The sequence below is a fragment of the Saccopteryx leptura genome, chromosome 5 (assembly GCF_036850995.1).
Source record: "Saccopteryx leptura isolate mSacLep1 chromosome 5, mSacLep1_pri_phased_curated, whole genome shotgun sequence".
Taxonomy (NCBI): domain Eukaryota; kingdom Metazoa; phylum Chordata; class Mammalia; order Chiroptera; family Emballonuridae; genus Saccopteryx; species Saccopteryx leptura.
In genome coordinates, this window is record NC_089507.1 from 163,532,628 (window position 1) to 163,549,266 (window position 16,639).

Sequence of the window (16,639 nt, forward strand, 5' to 3'; positions counted from 1 at the left end):
TTTTATTCCTGAGTTCATTGAACTGCCTTTCTCTGTTTTCTTGTATCTCACTGAGGTTTTACATTACTATTTTGAATTCTCTTGTCATTTAGATGACAATGTTCCATGACTTTGATTTCTGGAGAATTATCATTTTCTTTCCATTACCTGTTACTTGGGTGCTTATGTGGTTGATGGGTTGTTCCTCTGCTGGTGTATTTGAAATAGTGAACACCTTATTTAGAAATGGTTTTAATTTTAAGAATTCAGCAGGTTGATAATTAGGCCTTTCTTTTGTTTTCCAGTAGATGGTGCTATAGCACAAGTTTTTGTTTTCTCTTACCTGTGCTACTTTCTGCCTCTGGGATTGCAGTTGGTAGGGGTGTTGCTATAGTCATAGGAGTCTCCACCTGTATGAACGGGTTGATGCGTGTCCCTGCCATGTCTAGAGTCACCAGGCATCATCATCATGGTAGGGGGATGTGGCGTGTGGGGGTAAGCTAGGTTTGCAAGCCTGCCGCACTGCTCCTTGGTTCCATATGGCTGCAGGCGCCATTGTGCTATAGCCAGGAGGCTGTAGACATGTCTCCATTGCTGCTATATGGTTCCACTGCAGCCTGGAGAGGGAGCCAGATTCTCAGGTGTACACACTGCTTCTGCCAGGCCATAACGTGGGCCACACACCTGCTCCATCGCTGCTGCTGTGTCAGCTGGAGCCACGGGCTCAGCCATAGAGGCAGAAGAACTGCGTCTGTGGGCACTGTCCATCTTTAAACCCCCCCCCCCTTCAGAGATACCAATGTGTGGACCTCTCAGGTGTGGTCAGGTGTTTAACAGAGGAATCCTTTTTGGGTTATAGATGTCTGATTAGTGGTAGATGTTAGGGTAGGTACACAGGGAGCTTCTCCACCATGATGCTGACATCATTCCTATACTGCCATTTGAACAGGAACCCTCTTAATTCCTGTTTTTATATTTTAATAGCCTATATGTTACCTGTCTAAATATGCTATCTTTTTCTTTTAAATTTATATAGATACTGTATATATTATTCTACGTCTTTTTTGTTGTTGTTGTTAACTTTGTTTCGGAAATCTATACTGATACTTAAAGATCCAGTTCATTTGCCTGACCAGGCAGTGGCGCAGTGGATAGAATGTCAGACTGGGATGCCGAGGACCCAGGTTCAAGACCCCGAGGTCACCAGCTTGAGTACGAGCTCATCTGGTTTGAGCAAAAACTCACCAGCTTGGACTCAAGCTCAGTGGCTCCAGCAAGGGGTTACTCGGTCTGCTGAAGGCCTGCGGTCAAGGCACATATGAGAAAGCAATCAATGAACAACTAAGGTGTTGCAACACACAACGAAAAACTAATAATTGATGCTTCTCATCTCTCCATTCCTGTCTGTCCCTATCTATCCCTCTGACTCTGAAAAAAAAAAAAGATCCAGTTCATTTTAACTATGTAACTAAAGTCACACAATTTCTCATTTGTGTTTGTACATATGTATATTTCTCACTATTTCCCTTATTATAGGACACATAGATTGCTTCCATAACTACAAATAATTCTGCAATGAACAACTTGTAACAAGTTTTTCTAGGATCTACATCTATTAGAATTACTAGATCATAGGGTTTTACACTTTCACACCTTTACCAAATTCCCTTCCAAAGTGATTGCTCCAGTTATAGTCATATCAGCAAAACATGACAGTTTCTGGTTTGCCACATTTTTGTAGATACTTCCTACTGTTTGTTCAAATTCAAGTAATTATCTTCCAACAACTAGAATTCTGCCTGTTTTCTATTCCCTTTATCAACTTTGGCCATCTTTGTTTCTCTAGAAATAGTATTTCTCATCTAAAACTTTCTGAATTTTTTCAGTGGTTTTGTTGTTTTTCTCCAAGAATACTTTTTTCTTCTCTTGATTATTTCATATCTCTCTCTTTACACTTGGCTCAGGTAATCTTTAGAACCCTAACCCAGTAATCTACATGTTCTCTTACTATACACATACATATGGTATCCATTTTGAAAATATATTGTAAGTTAAAATGTTATTTTAATCAGATGTTTGGTTTCTAAAGAAGAATACATTATGGCTATAGTAAAATGCACTAAAGACATCATTTAAAATAGATTGCTCAATTCACTTTCTCTTAATATCTCAGAATTTAAAATGAAGATTTGAATTAAAAATAAACAGGGAAATATTAAATCTCTGGGAAATTTTATTTAGAAAGGTATCAAACTAATTTTCTTGACCTTAGAGCTACATTGAATTACTCACTTTTCCAAAAAGGGATGGAGTCCCCCTCTTCACAACTATTAGATGTCCAAACACCGGTAATAAACAATAGAACAAAAAGGATTGTGGAGAGAAGTGGTTTGTTAGATCTCTTAGGCAGTGTGGAATTAGGAGGGCTAGTGGCTAAGTAGGAAATAGTCGAGACTGCTTAGAAAAAGCTAAACTATGTTAACTTTAGCTCATAAATAAGCGCACTGCTTTACATGGACAAGATTTGGGTAAAAGGGTAGACATACAATTCAGATGGTTTAACATTTTCTTTCTTCTTCCAAGAGCACTTAGTACCAGTTTTTGTGCACAGCAGGCATTCCACATTTTGTTCCATTTTCAACCCCAAGTTGAATATAGAACCTAAGTACTTCTCTGAGACAGTGCACATTTGTCTGTTTATTTGGTATGATTAAACACACATATACAAATTAGTCATAGGAGGAATACGTTTAGACTACACTTAGGACATTTGCAGTCATTCTCTGGATTTAGTGAAAATCAACTATATATTTGGTTTCCCACTTAACATTTCTGGTTGTCAGGAACTAATGGTATATGTCTCCTCTTGTTATAGGACTTGCTGTGCATAGAAAGCCACCATACAGATCTCATTCGCTTTCTCCATCTCCAGTTAATAAAAACAAACAGTTGCATATGGAAAGAAAAAGGCAGCAAAAGCCAAAAGAAACAGATATCCCCCGACTGCAAGCAAAGGTGCGTCCCATCTCTTGACTACCTTTGTGCAGCAGGCTGTACCATTTACCTGTGGCCAAACACTACAGTGAATATGCTGGGATTAAGGCTAGCTTCATTCAGTATTCTTGAGCTGAATTGATAACAGAAAATTATATGACATAGCTTTTATGTTCCCATTTAAGGAATATAAAATTTATAGTCACAAAATTTTAAGACTAACCTCAGATATAGCCCAAGTACTGAAGTGAATTAAGAAAGAGTAGATCAGTAAGGGTTGATATTTTCTGAAGAGAGCTTCAGAGATGAATGGAATTTGAGTAGATTAAATGTGACAGGCCATTTGAGTTACAGATAGGATGGGAAGGAGTGGAGGTGGTTAGGATTCAACAAGGAGAATGTATGCTTACCAAGGATGACTATCTGCTGTGGAATAGGGATTTTGAAATGTAATATAAATTTAGAACACTTACCGTATATTGTTTGCTATATGTTTTATAATTCAGATGCCTTACAACAGCATGTAACTGCAACTCAATATGTAACTTCCACCCAAGGGAGAATCAAAATAATTACAAGAACTATGAGGAAAAAAAACACATTATGTAGGATTTCATTCTGTGTTCCAAGTATACATCTATTAAATAATGTATATTCATGATATAGAACCTGAAAGGAACTTTAAAAAAAGTGAATACAAGGGCAGGATCTTAGGTGAATTTTTTCTTTATGTTCATTTGTTTATGTTTTTTATAACTAAATATTATATGGCCTTTTCCTCTGTAGGCAATAACTGAGGCATTTGAAAGGGAACTAAGAAGAAGTAAAGTTCAAGAGAATATTGGACCTCCAAGAATAAATGACGAGAAGGAAACAGTGGGTAAAAGTCTTGACTGTAATTAATGCCATTTGATCAGATCAGTGGAAAGTACATAGAGATGGGCTTTTTAAAAGGAAAAAATCAGGTCTTTAATCATTGGGGCTCCTTAGAAAAAGGCAGATTTCGTTTCACTGTGTGGGATTTTTCTTATTCGCAGGGTAGCCAAGTTGCTAAAATGTAACAAGACGGGGTACCAAAGAACACTAGTATTTTTCCTTCCTGCCAAAAACTTCCCTCAGTTTTTAAGGGGTTCTATTACTTAACAGTTCACCAAGGGTTTAAAAGATAGTCCAGGCTGACAATTTAAAGAAGATGAAAGGACAGGATATCTCAGTTGTTATATACCTGGTTGGAAGAAACCCAAAGCATAAGTTTCCATTGCTTTTCAAACAGATGCTTACAGAAACTAAAAGCATAGGAAAAATGCTTAGACTAAAATGTTCATAAAAAAAGGATATAAAATACAGTAAGTATGCTTACAGCTAAACATTGTTTGAGAACTTCAATTTTTTCCATGTAGATTTAAAAAGAAACAAGTACATCAAAATAGTAGTTGTATTTAGGGTGTGGGGACCATGGTGACTGAAATTTGAAAAAAAATCAGTGTGGTTTCAAATTCTGAAGGATGACAGAAGCCGAAAGGTTCTTTTTAAAGTTATTACATCTTGTTTCTATTCTGTTTTATATCTGCTTCTAAGGAAGAACTATACAGAAAATCTGGTCATAAAGAAACTCCAAAACGTAGTCAATCCTGGAAGATTTACTCTAGAAACACTACAACTCCCAGTCCAAGAGGTGGCTTGCCAAAACCAAATAAAGGAGTTCCAAGTAAGAACCACAAAATCGTACTTGATGGAAAGCTGGCGTCCTTTAAGTGTGTGCTGCATTCCAGAACACAGTCCTGGAAACTGACAGCCACCAGTCTGTTGGAGAGAAGGGCCCTCTTTGATCGCTGCCCTGTGCTAGGTTTCTGTAAAGAGATAGAACTTAAGCAAGGCATTTAATTAAAACTCTTCAATAATATCTCAAGGAAGCCTGTATCTTGGCACCCCAAAAAAGCTAGGGCTACTACATGCTGCTCCAGCTTTACTCTGCTCTCTCATGCTGGCTGCCTTGTCTTTGTTTCTGGGAAGTTGGTAGGACCCGAAGGGTGCTCCAAAGCAAGCAGGTGGTCTGCCCAGCTGCTGTTATATTGACAGCTGGTGCCAGTGAGTGTTAAGAGTCCTCTTACAAGGAAAATGGGATCATGTGAAATGCCAGGGGCAGTTTCAAAGACTGCTGGCCTTCTAACTACATCCTATTAGACAGAGACTTTGCCTCCCAGTAGCGATGAGAAATCTGACCACACACAGCATCCACATAAGGCACTGAGTCAGCTGAGCAGTTACGGTGGACTTCACAAGGCCAGCCTGTCATCATTTGGAACTGTTGAGCTTATTTTCATCCATACCAGTAGTTGGCTTATTCTGATCAAAGAAGGAATGTAAAAGTAATAACATACTTTTAAAACTGTTCTCTCGAGGATCAGAATTGCATCACTTAGATAAGCTTTGATCGATCAGGAAGATGGGATGAAAGTTCTTATTAAACGCTGTTAGCGAGTCTCTCGAATTAAAAGCATTTTTTTTTTACACTGCAGTGAAAGTAAACGAACACAGTCTCTTGCCCCTGATGCTTGAGCAGTTTCCATTTCTCTATGTTTCTGGCCAAACACTGAGCAAAATGTGGAAAGAGCAGATTGCACAGACTACACAGGTCAAAAAAGATGCATACAGAGAAAGTCGATCAAAGAAGAAACTCCAGGATGAAGTAAGCTGTCAATTTTAAGTATAGGAATATAAACCAAAAGGGAAAGCTAACTGTTGAGAATTTAAGTGGATAGCATTATTAACTTCCTTCGCTGTTGTCCCCCTTAAAGATAGAAGAAGCCTTAAGAAGGCATGACCTGCTAACTGCACTTGTCAAGAAAGAGTATGAACATAACAAGAGACTGGTAAGTCAAGAACAAGTTGGGTATTGTAATTTTGAATTTATAACAGGGAACAGATACCCGAACACCTGGTTGAAGGACTTCCGTGCACAACCTCATTGCAGCCTCACTGCTTGATATGAGATACTGTCTTCATTTTGGCATAAATACTCTTGGTAACTCAAGTTTTCCTTGTAAGTCAGAATGCCGTTTTTCTCCCTCTAAGCTGGCATTTGGGTGTGGCTTAGGGAACACTCTGGTGGAACGGGGAGATGCGATTCTCAGTCCCAACAGGTCCTTGCTGCCCTCTGCCATGGTGGGAGCTCACTGGGCAGCTCTTGGGACTGAGGTGATGGACACACCAAAGGCTAGAGGGCTTCTGGGGGCTGACCGTCTCTCACACTCTATGCCCAGGCATTAGGCCACTGGTTCTCTGTACCTGGCTCACTGCTTGAAGACACTGATGGGGAGTGGGGTAGATGAGAATACTGAAGTGTGTCCTCTTACCTTACCTCTTTTTCCCTTTTTAAAAAAATTTTTATTGAATTTATTGGGGTTCCCCTTTCCTTTTTTTAGCAAGACTTCAAGGACCGCATTCACAGACAGAAGTTGACCCAGTCAAGAATAAAAGAAAATCGACAGCAAACTGTTCGTGCCCAAAAATACTATGATGATTATAGAGTTCAGCTGCGTGCAAAAATGATGAGAATTAGGACCCGAGAAGAAATGGTAAGTATGGCTTTTCTAGCTAACCCTACTAAGAGGGTGAATTTTACCTGTTCCCTTTCAGGACCATCGTCTTTGTAACTCTTGTCCCAATTTGAATACACAATTCAATTACAAGTCCTAAAAAACTGGCTATGAGAGTTCAGACTCGGCCATACCTCATGTTATTACCCCCATAGTACCTCCCAGTCTGTGCTCAGTTTCCACAGCCCTCTGAATCCCCTCTGGCTTCCTGCACCTAGTACTTTTCCCAAACTACTGCTTTAGGGCTTTGGGACGATGTTATCAGAGACAGGAACTTAAGATATAATTAGGTGACCTAGGTTTCCACATAAAATCAGAACAATACAGGACAGATGTGCTCTGAGGTGATTCCACAATGCTGTCTCATTCTAGTCAAGCTCAAACGCTTAATATTTTGGGATTCAAAACTGGCAATGAATTTCATCCCTAGAGTAAAACATGAAGGTAATTATTGTTAACTGGGTTTGAGAGGTTAAGTAACTTGACTATGGTAATAGGACTGGCTAATGAATATATGGCTCTAAGAACCAATTCTTTGATCGAGAAGTCTTACTAATCAGTGGAGAAGTGAGCACATCCAAATCCTTTGAACAGTTTGTTTTCCTATGGTCTTTGAGATGGTAACCATGTCACCCTCAGCTGTGCACATGCAGCATTTGTTTCTGCTCTGGGGTTCTTGCCTGATATGCATGGCTGCTTTAGATATCTTCTCTTTGGGCTACAGGAAGAGATGCTGAAACACATTAGTCATTAGGGAAATACAAATCAAAACCACAGTGAGATACCACTCATACCCACTAAGATGGCTCAGTAAAAATAATGAGAAGGATGTAAAGAAGTTAGAGCCTTCATGCAGTGCTGGTGGGGTTGTAAAATGGTGCGCCCACATTGGAACACAGCCTGGGGGTTCCTCAAAAGTCTAAACATAGAGCTACCATATAACTCAGCACTCCTAGGTACATATTCACTAGCATACATGTTCACATAGCACTCCTGGTACATATTCACACAAATAACTTATACACAAGTATTTGCAGAAGCAATAGTTGTAACAGCCAAAAAGAGGAAACAGGCCCTGGCCGGTTGGCTCAGTGGTAGAGCGTCAACCTGGCATGCAGAGGTCCCGGGTTCGATTCCCGGCCAGGGCACACAGGAGAAGCGCCCATCTGTTTCTCCACCCCTCCCCCTCTCCTTCCTCTCTGTCTCTCTCTTCTCCTCCCGCAGCCGAGGCTCCATTGGAGCAAAGATGGCCCAGGCGCTGGGGATGGCTCCTTGGCCTCTGCCCCAGGCGTTAGAGTGGCTCTGGTCGCAACAGAGCGACGCACCAGAGGGGCAGAGCGTCGCCCCTGGTGGGCATGCCAGGTGGATCCCGGTCGGGCACGTGCAGGAGTCTGTCTGACTGTCTCTCCCCGTTTCCAGCTTAAGAAAAATAAAAAAAAAAAAAAAAAAAAAAAAAAGAGAGTAAACAACTCAAATGCCCTCAACTGATAAGTAAACAAAATAGGATACATCCATACAGTAGAATAATCCTTGGCAATAACAAGGAATGAAGTATTGATAACATGCTATGATATAGATGAACCTTGAGAATATGCTAAGTGAAAGAAGCCAGATACAAGATGTCACAGAGCATGTGATTCCATTTATATGCAATGTCCTAAGTAGGCAAATTTGTCGACACAGAAAATGACTAGTGGTTGTCTGGGAAGGGCTAAAAGGGAGTGCTGCTCTGGGTATGGGGTGTCTTTATGGAATGATGAAAATGTTCTGAAATGAGTGGTGATGGTTGCACTGAATATATTAAAACCTACTGAATTATACATCTTAAAAGGGTGAACTTTATGATATGGAGATTATATCTCAATAAACCTGTTATTTTTTTTTTAAATCTTTGTGAAATACATTAAGTATATACCTCTAGTTGGGTAAAATGAGTATGTTCCTCCATGGAAGTTCAGCATAACTTGATTTTTCTGACTAAATAACAGATATTTAAGAAACTGTTTGAAGAAGGTTTACAAATTCAAAAGCAAAGGTTACGAGACCTAAGAAACTATGCCAAAGAAAAGAGAGATGAACAAAAGAGACAGCACCAGAATGAACTGGACTCAATGGAGAACTACTATAAAGACCAGGTGGGCTCACTGCTGCTTATTTACAGTCTAATGCGCTTAATTCTGAACACCCTCTGAAGTCAGCTTAGTCTATTGAACCAGTGGTCCCCAACCCTTGGACCAGTACCAGTCCGTGGGCCATTTGGTACCAGTCGCAGAGAAAGAATAAATAACTTACATTATTTCCATTTTATTTATATTTAAGTCTGAATGATGTTTTATTTTTAAAAAATGACCAGATTCCCTCTGTTACATCCGTCTAAGACTCACTCTTGACGCTTGTCTCGGTCACGTGATACATTTATCCGTCCCACCCTAAAGGCTGGTCCGTGAAAATATTTTCTGACTTTAAACCGGTCCATGGCCCAAAAAAGGTTGGGGACCACTGTATTGAACAATAAATCTCCATATCTTAATTCAGAACTTGTCACTAAACAGGTTAGACTGACCCCCTTTTCAGACTGAAATTAAGATAAAATAAGCTAGTGCTTGACTGAAGTACAGAATCTCTATTGCCCAAATTCTATTAAAATAAAGATTAAGTATAAGAACTCTTATATTTAGACTATAGACAAATAAAAAGATTTGGTTTTTGTCTTCCCTGTAAACAGTTTTCATTGCTGGCAGAAGCCATATCACAGGAACATCAAGAACTCAAAGCCAGAGAGAAATCCCAGGCCCAGGTAATGATTAACAGGATAGAAATAATTTATTTTACATTTTTTTAAAAATAGAAAATGATATTATATCTAAGGGGAATGGGAGAAATAACAGTAAGAAGGTCCATCTATCTTATGATTTTACCTATTCAGGTCTCTGTAAGAGCTAGAGCTACTGCTAAATTATTAAAATTATTGCAGCATGGCCCTGGCCGGTTGGCTCAGTGGTAGAGCGTTGGCCTGGCGTGCAGGAGTCCGGGTTTGATTCCTGGCCAGGGCACACAGGAGAAGTGCCCATCTGCTTCTCCACCCCTCCCCCTCTCCTTCCTCTCTGTCTCGCTCTTCCCCTCCCGCAGCCAAGGCTCCATTGGAACAAAGTTGGCCCGGGCGCTGAGGACGGCACTGTGGCCTCTGCCTCAGGTGCTAGAATGGCTCTGGTCACAACAGAGCGATGCTCCAGATGAGCAGAGCATCGCCCCCTGGTGGGCGTGCCGGGTGGATCCCGGTCGGGCACATGTGGGAGTCTGTCTGACTGCCTCCCCATTTCCAACTTCAGAAAAATACAAAAAAAATAATAATAATAATTAAAAAAAAATTATTGCAGCAGCTTGATGGGAGCTGAAGAGGGAATAAAAACAGACGAGGGCCTGGATAGGGGTTGTGATAGCAGGGTGACACGAACTGTCTTTTAGACATTATCTAAGGTGAAGAAGGAGCTGAGATCTAAGATGGAGAAGGAGATTCAACAACTGCAGCATATGATCATGGAGAATGACGACGATGCCTTCTTTCGGGAGCTGGAAGCGGAGCGCTTCAAGTCCCAGCTTCACCTGGCCTCCTTTCAGTACAGTAAGAACCCTGTCCCGTGAGGCCTGACTGCCAAGTGCTGTGTGGGGAGCAGCTGAGCAGGGCAAACTTAGAATTGAGTTGGTAAACCATCTAAACCAGAAGAATCATTTCTAAATGTCTTGTCTAAAAATTCATTCTGGTGCTTTTTAATGAAATAATGTTCTAAATAAAGTGTTTTCTTAAACTTGACTGCTTTTGAACTTATAATACTTTAAAGGGGAGGCCCTGGCTGGTTGGCTCAGTGGTAGTGCGTCGGCTTGGCGTGCGGAAGTCCCGGGTTCAATTCCCGGCCAGGGCACACAGGAGAAGTGCCCATCTGCTTCTCCACCCCTCCCCCTCTCCTTCCTCTCTGTCTCTCTCTTCCCCTCCTGCAGCCAAGGCTCCATTGGAGCAAAGTTGGCCCAGGCGCTGAGGATGGCTCTGTGGCCTCTGCCTCAGGCGCTGGAATGGCCCTGGTTGCAACAGAGCATCGCCCCCTGGTGGGCATGCCGGGTGGATCCCAGTCAGGCGCATGCAGGAGTCTGACTGACTGCCTCCCATTTCCAACCTCAGAAAAGTAAAAAAAATAAAAAAATAAAAATAATACCTTAAAGGGGAGATTAAAGGCACATGCTCTTCATTAGTGATATTCGCACTTACGCAGTCCGCAGACCTTGATTAAGTAGCCAGCTCCTAAAGCCCACTGTTGTGAGTTAACAAAAATTTTGAAAAATTTCAAAATACAGTGCTTGAGGACAAAAACATACTCTAATTCAAAAAAGGGGTAGAAGTGTGAGCTTGTTGTCAGAGGTAGGACTTAGAGTAAGATTTGAAGATACATTCAAGTATGTGTAGCTTTTTCACATGCTGGCCAGCAGACGAGAATTGACGCATATGGCGTCTGGCGGTTGGTCAAGACTAGCATGAAGAGAGGCAAAGGGTGTAAGGCCAGATGGTGTGTGCCTCAAAATAGCACTAGTGGTTGGGAAGGAGGCAGAATGGACTTGAAGTGAGCAAGAGTACACCAACCCCATTTCTATTGTGGGGGAATATGAGAGAACCCACTTGGGAGGGGTATCTTCCACAGAGACAAGGTCTTCAATGAAGGCCAAGAGCTGGAGGGAGGCCTCCAAGCAGCTGAGCACAGGGGGACTTTGCTGATCAAAGCCACAGAGTGGCGGAGGACACCAGAAAAGGAGTGGAAGGGAGAAGAGAGGCTCCCATTAGACCAGGGGTCTCAAACTCAACTCAGCATCTGGGCCGCAGAGCAAGATCACAGCCATTCGGCGGGCCGCACTAGGTCTACACAAGGCAACTGTTACGCAACACTTTTCTTGAACTTCGTGGATTAGTCTGCGGGCCGCAAGTTTGAGACCCCTGCGTTAGACCATGTAGAGAATAGCATGGCAAGGAGCATATGAACAATGATCAAGGCCCAGGGAGGCCAGAAGCACGATGGGTGGGATCTGACTGCCCTAGAGAAAAGAGTGGACTCCTGAATCTCATGCTGTGGCCCAAGTGCTATGCTACCCTCTTAATGGCAGCTGAGAATGCTGGGCCAGTAGGCAAGCAAAGGGGCTTCTTGGGGAAAAGACTTGGCAGATGGGCCAAGTATGGAGCATGATGAGATATGCAGACAGCTGCGACATACTGTGATAGGTCAGTGAGTGCAGGGGAATGGAAAGGACAAGATGAAATTAGATTTAGAAAAGCTAGAACATAAAATCTAAAAGTTTTTAAGCGAAAAATGAAGTAGATCTAGGTAGAAAGATATCCACAAAATATTCTTGAGTAAAATGAGCAAATCTTAAACTATACAGTGAAGCTATTTTATTTTAAAGGCTATGGTATTGGTGGGTATCATCTAGTATAATGCAATAATCAATACAATCTAGAAAAGGCCTGGAAAAATAGCCCCACACCAATAGTAGGTGCAACTCTGACTGGTAGACTATATAAACTTTCATTCTTTGCTTAATATATACTCTAATACCATTTTAATTTGTTAAAAGAAGAATAATGATGCTTTAAAAAATTTTTTTAATGTTTTAGGAAGACTTAGTTACTAGTCTGCCAGTTCCTTACTAAGCTTAAGAACTAGGAATAACTAACAAGAAGAAAGTGAAAGAACTGACCAGGAAAGGGATAGGATTGCTAACCAAAGGTCAAAGAATAGAAGAAGAAACAAAATAAAAGATGTCAAAAGATTTTTCTATTTTCAGGAAATAGAAAGCCAGTGAAGTGGTAGCTATCTCAGCAAGTGGAGGATGTTGCAACCCAAGTACCTGTAGAGAGGAAATCTTACATGAAGCCATTTTGTGAGCAAACACCCAGGAAAAGCTCATCATCAAAATGCACACATCTGAGTTACTTAAAATGTGTACCGGGGTGGGAGGTGGTGGGGAGGCTGTGGAGTGGGGGCAGTGTTACAGAATGAGGTGGTTGGTGTCAGAGATAAATTCTTAGCTACCATAAAAAGGGAACTAACCAGACTATGTCTAAAACTCACAAAAAGCAATATTACCTATCATTTAGAAATATGGAAGTAACAGAAGTAGGGACAGAAGGTTTGGGAGTATGGCCTCTGGAAAGCTAGACTGGGAATAGGGGGAAAGGGTTATAAAGAGTTCTTTTTAAGCCCCTAAGTGTATATGGTTTTTTAACTATGTATGTTCAGCTGTGTATTACTGGAGTGTGGGACACTAAAGAATTAAATGCCTTCCTCCTAAAAACATAGGAAAGGAAGAACCAGTGTTGAGGTAAGGCAGAAGAATAAAGCCTTTAGTAAAGAAGCGGAGGGTGCAGGGGAAATTTACCTGCAAATTTCCCCTGGGGAAAGAGGCATCGCAATAACAAATGCTTAGTATACTGGGAGAATGAGTTGAGTTGGGCAGGGTGAACAGGTGTCATCAAGAGAAACAGTATAAACTAAAGGAGAAATCCAACATTGGGGCTTAAGCTCTAACTTATAGAAGGATATATCAGATGCCAAATGTAGACATGCTGAAAGCGTGTTTTACCTGGTATTTAAACCATTACCCAGCTAATTTGATTGATGTGATGGGTTCCTCCTTGTCCTTAAAAACATTAACTTGGCCCTGGCCAGTTGGCTCGGTGGTAGAGCGTCAGCCTGGTGTGCGGCCCGGCCAGGGCACACAGGAGAGGCGCCCATCTGCTTCTCCACCCCTCCCCCTCTCCTTCCTCTCTGTCTCTCTCTTCCCCTCCCGCAGCCGAGGCTCCATTGGAGCAAAAGATGGCCCGGGCTCTGGGGGATGGCTCTTTGGCCTCTGCCCCAGGCGCTAGAGTGGCTCTGGTCGTGACAGAGCGACACCCCAGATGGGCTGAACATCGCCCCCTGGTGGGCGTGCCAGGTGGATCCTGGTTGAGCGCATGCGGGAGTCTGTCTGACTGCATCCCCGTTTCCAGCTACAGAAAAAAAAAAAAAAAAAATTAACTCAAACTGCCTTTAAAACTTTGCCCTCTGAAGAAGAACAAAGCTGGAGGCATCACACTCCCTGATTTCAAACTTTGTTACAAAACTATAGTAATAAGAAGGGTTTGGCATAAAGTCAGACACACAGATCACTGGAACTTTCAGAAAGCCCATATATTTCTGTAGGATGATGTGGCAGCATGTGCGCATGTGCAGATGATGACCTAACACCGTGTATACAGCGAAGCAGCCCACGGCCATGCCAGTTGAGATGTGGATGGTACAGAGGAAAGTTCAGTGTGTTCTGTGGCTTGCTAAATTTGAATCTGTGACCAAAGTGCAACGTGAATATTGGCGCATTTACAACGAAGCGCCACCACATAGGAATAACATTACTCGGTGGGATAAGCAGTTGAAGGAAACCGGCAGTTTGGTGGAGAAACCCCGTTCTGGTAGGCCATCAGTCAGTGACAAGTCTGTAGAGGCTATACGGGATAGCTACCTAAGGAGCCCTAAAAAATCTGTGCGTGAGCCCACATTGAACTGCACTGAATAGGTATGAAACTGGGAGAGTTTTCCTTTTATTTGGTGCAGATTTCACATTTCTGTCGTCTTTTGTTGCTTTCCTGTGGCCGGTCAAAAATGCACCATGACTTAACGGACACACTGTACAATGGGGAAAGGACAGTGTGTCTTCAATAAATGTTGGCCAAACTGAACAGCTGCATGCAAAACAATGACACTGGACCACTGTCTTACACCATACATGAAAATCACCTGAAAGTGGATTAAAGACTTGAACATAAGACCTGGAACCAGAAAACTCCTGGAAGAAAACAGGTGGTAAGCTCCTTGACATTGGTCTTGACAATGATTTTTTGGATTTGACACCAAAAGCAAAAATCAACAAGTGGAACTACTGTATATCAAACTAAAAAACTTCTGCACAACTAAGGAAATCAACAAAATGTATTGTAAATCAACCTATGGCCTGACCAGGTGGTGGCGCAGTGGATACAGCTTCGGACTGGGATGGCAAGGACCCAGGTTCAAGACCCTGTGGTCGCCAGCTTGAGCGCGGACTCATCTGGCTTGAGCAAAAAAAAAAAAAAAAGCTCACCAGCTTGGACCCAAGGTCGCTGGCTCGAGCAAGGGGTTACTCAGTCTGCTGAAGGCCCGCGGTCAAGGCACATATGAGAAAGCAATCAATGAACAACTAAGATGTCTTAACGAAAAACTAATGATTGATGCTTCTCATCTCTCTCCGTTCCTTCTATCTGTCCCTATCTATTCCTCTCTCTCTCTGTCCCTGTAAAAAATAAAAAAATTTAAAAAAAAATCAACCTGTAGAATGGGAGATGTTTGCAAATCAGTATCTGATAGGGGTTAAGATCCAACATATATAGAAAACTCATAGAACTCAATAGCAAAAACTCAATCTGATTAAAAACTGGGCACAGGAACTGAACAAACATTTTTCTAAAGAAAACATACAGATGACCAAAGGTATATGGCAAGGTGCTCAACATCAGTAATCATCTGGGAAATGCAAATCAAAACCACATGCAGATAACACCTCGCAACTATTGGAATAGCTGCTACCAAACTGACAAGAAATAAGTGTTGCGGATGTGGAAAAAAGGAAGCTCTTGGTGCACTGTTATCGGGAATGTCAACTGGTACAGCCACTATGGAAAGTAGTATGATGATTCCCCCCAAAAAAACAAAAATAGAACTGCCTTGGGTATTTATCTAAAGAAAATAAAAACACTAACTGTGAAAGATATCCGCACATCCCTCTCCCACATGTTCACTGAAGCATTATTTACAATAGTCAAGACACGGAAACAAGTGTTCATCAGATGAATGAATAAAGAAATGTGGTGTATATGTATACAATGGAATATTATTCAGCCATTATAAAGGAAATCTTGCCATATGATCTTACTTATATGTGGACTATTAAAAATAAAAAGCTCTAGCCCTGGCCGGTTGGCTCAGTGGTAAAGCGTCAGCCTGGCATGTAGAAGTCCCGGGTTCAATTCCCGGCCAGGGCACACAGGAGAGGCGCCCATCTGCTTCTCCACCCCTCCCCTTCTCCTTCCTCTCTATCTCTCTCTTCCCCTCCCGCAGCCGAGGCTCCATTGGAGCAAAGATGGCCCGGGCGCTGGGGATGGCTCCTTGGCCTCTGCCCCAGGCACTAGAGTGGCTCTGGTCGCAACAGAGCGATGCCCCCTAGTGGGCATGCCGGGTGGATCCCGGTCGGGCACATGCGGGAGTCTGTCTGTCTCTCCCTGTTTCCAGCTTCAGAAAAATACAAAAAAAAAATAAAAATAAAAAAATTAAAAGCTCTAATTGGTTGTCAGAGGGGTCGAGGAGGTTAGGGAAATAGGTGAAGAGGGTCAAAATGTACAAGCTTCCAGTTATAAAATACCATTGGGGTGTGATATACAGAATGTTGTCTATTGTTAACAACAGTAACAATATTATTCACAAGGGCATAAAAATTCCCTTCATAAAAAAAAACTGTGTAACTACCAGTATGTATGGTGATAGGTGTTAACTAGACTTACTGTGGTGATCATTTCACTATACATACAATTATACTGCTCACAAAAATTAAGGGATGTTTTATTTTTATCCCCTAATTTTTGTCAGCAGTATCAGTGCAAGTCATTATGTTACACACCTGAAAAGAACGTTATATGTCAATACGTCAACTAAAAGAAATAAATATCTTTTTGGTCTTGATGGTTTTGCACCGTCTTGCTATGCCAACATTGTCTCTGGGAGAAGGGAGTGGTATTAAAGGTTGGATCTGATGTGCTCTCCATCTTCATTCCCAGTTTCTGGGCTGTAAGGGAGACAACTTGGTGAACGCTTAAGAAGGTGGGAGAAACATCTTGGAAGGATCCCCTGCCCACCCAGCACATGGGCATCTACAGCACCTGTCTACACCTCTTACTATAAAACACTGTAAGGGAGACAGAAGCGGGGTTTACAGCTCATATTAGAGACTTGATCACATAGACA

The 16,639-nt window shown here is 41.9% G+C and overlaps 1 protein-coding gene across 4 annotated transcripts in view; it reads left to right on the top strand.

Moving 5' to 3' along the window:
* The window catches only part of CEP95 (centrosomal protein 95), a 38,466-nt gene extending 28,083 nt beyond the window's left edge, over window positions 1-10,383 (top strand). For all 4 annotated transcript variants that reach the window (XM_066386428.1, XM_066386429.1, XM_066386430.1 and 1 more), the window contains 9 exons: window positions 2,855-2,994; window positions 3,760-3,849; window positions 4,552-4,681; window positions 5,493-5,662; window positions 5,772-5,846; window positions 6,399-6,551; window positions 8,561-8,707; window positions 9,298-9,369; window positions 10,038-10,383. In XM_066386428.1, coding sequence (XP_066242525.1) covers window positions 2,855-2,994; window positions 3,760-3,849; window positions 4,552-4,681; window positions 5,493-5,662; window positions 5,772-5,846; window positions 6,399-6,551; window positions 8,561-8,707; window positions 9,298-9,369; window positions 10,038-10,214 — 1,154 coding nt within the window. In that variant the 3' untranslated portion in view covers window positions 10,215-10,383. The remainder of the gene's footprint in view (window positions 1-2,854; window positions 2,995-3,759; window positions 3,850-4,551; window positions 4,682-5,492; window positions 5,663-5,771; window positions 5,847-6,398; window positions 6,552-8,560; window positions 8,708-9,297; window positions 9,370-10,037) is intronic.
* The last annotated feature ends 6,256 nt before the right edge of the window (window positions 10,384-16,639 follow it).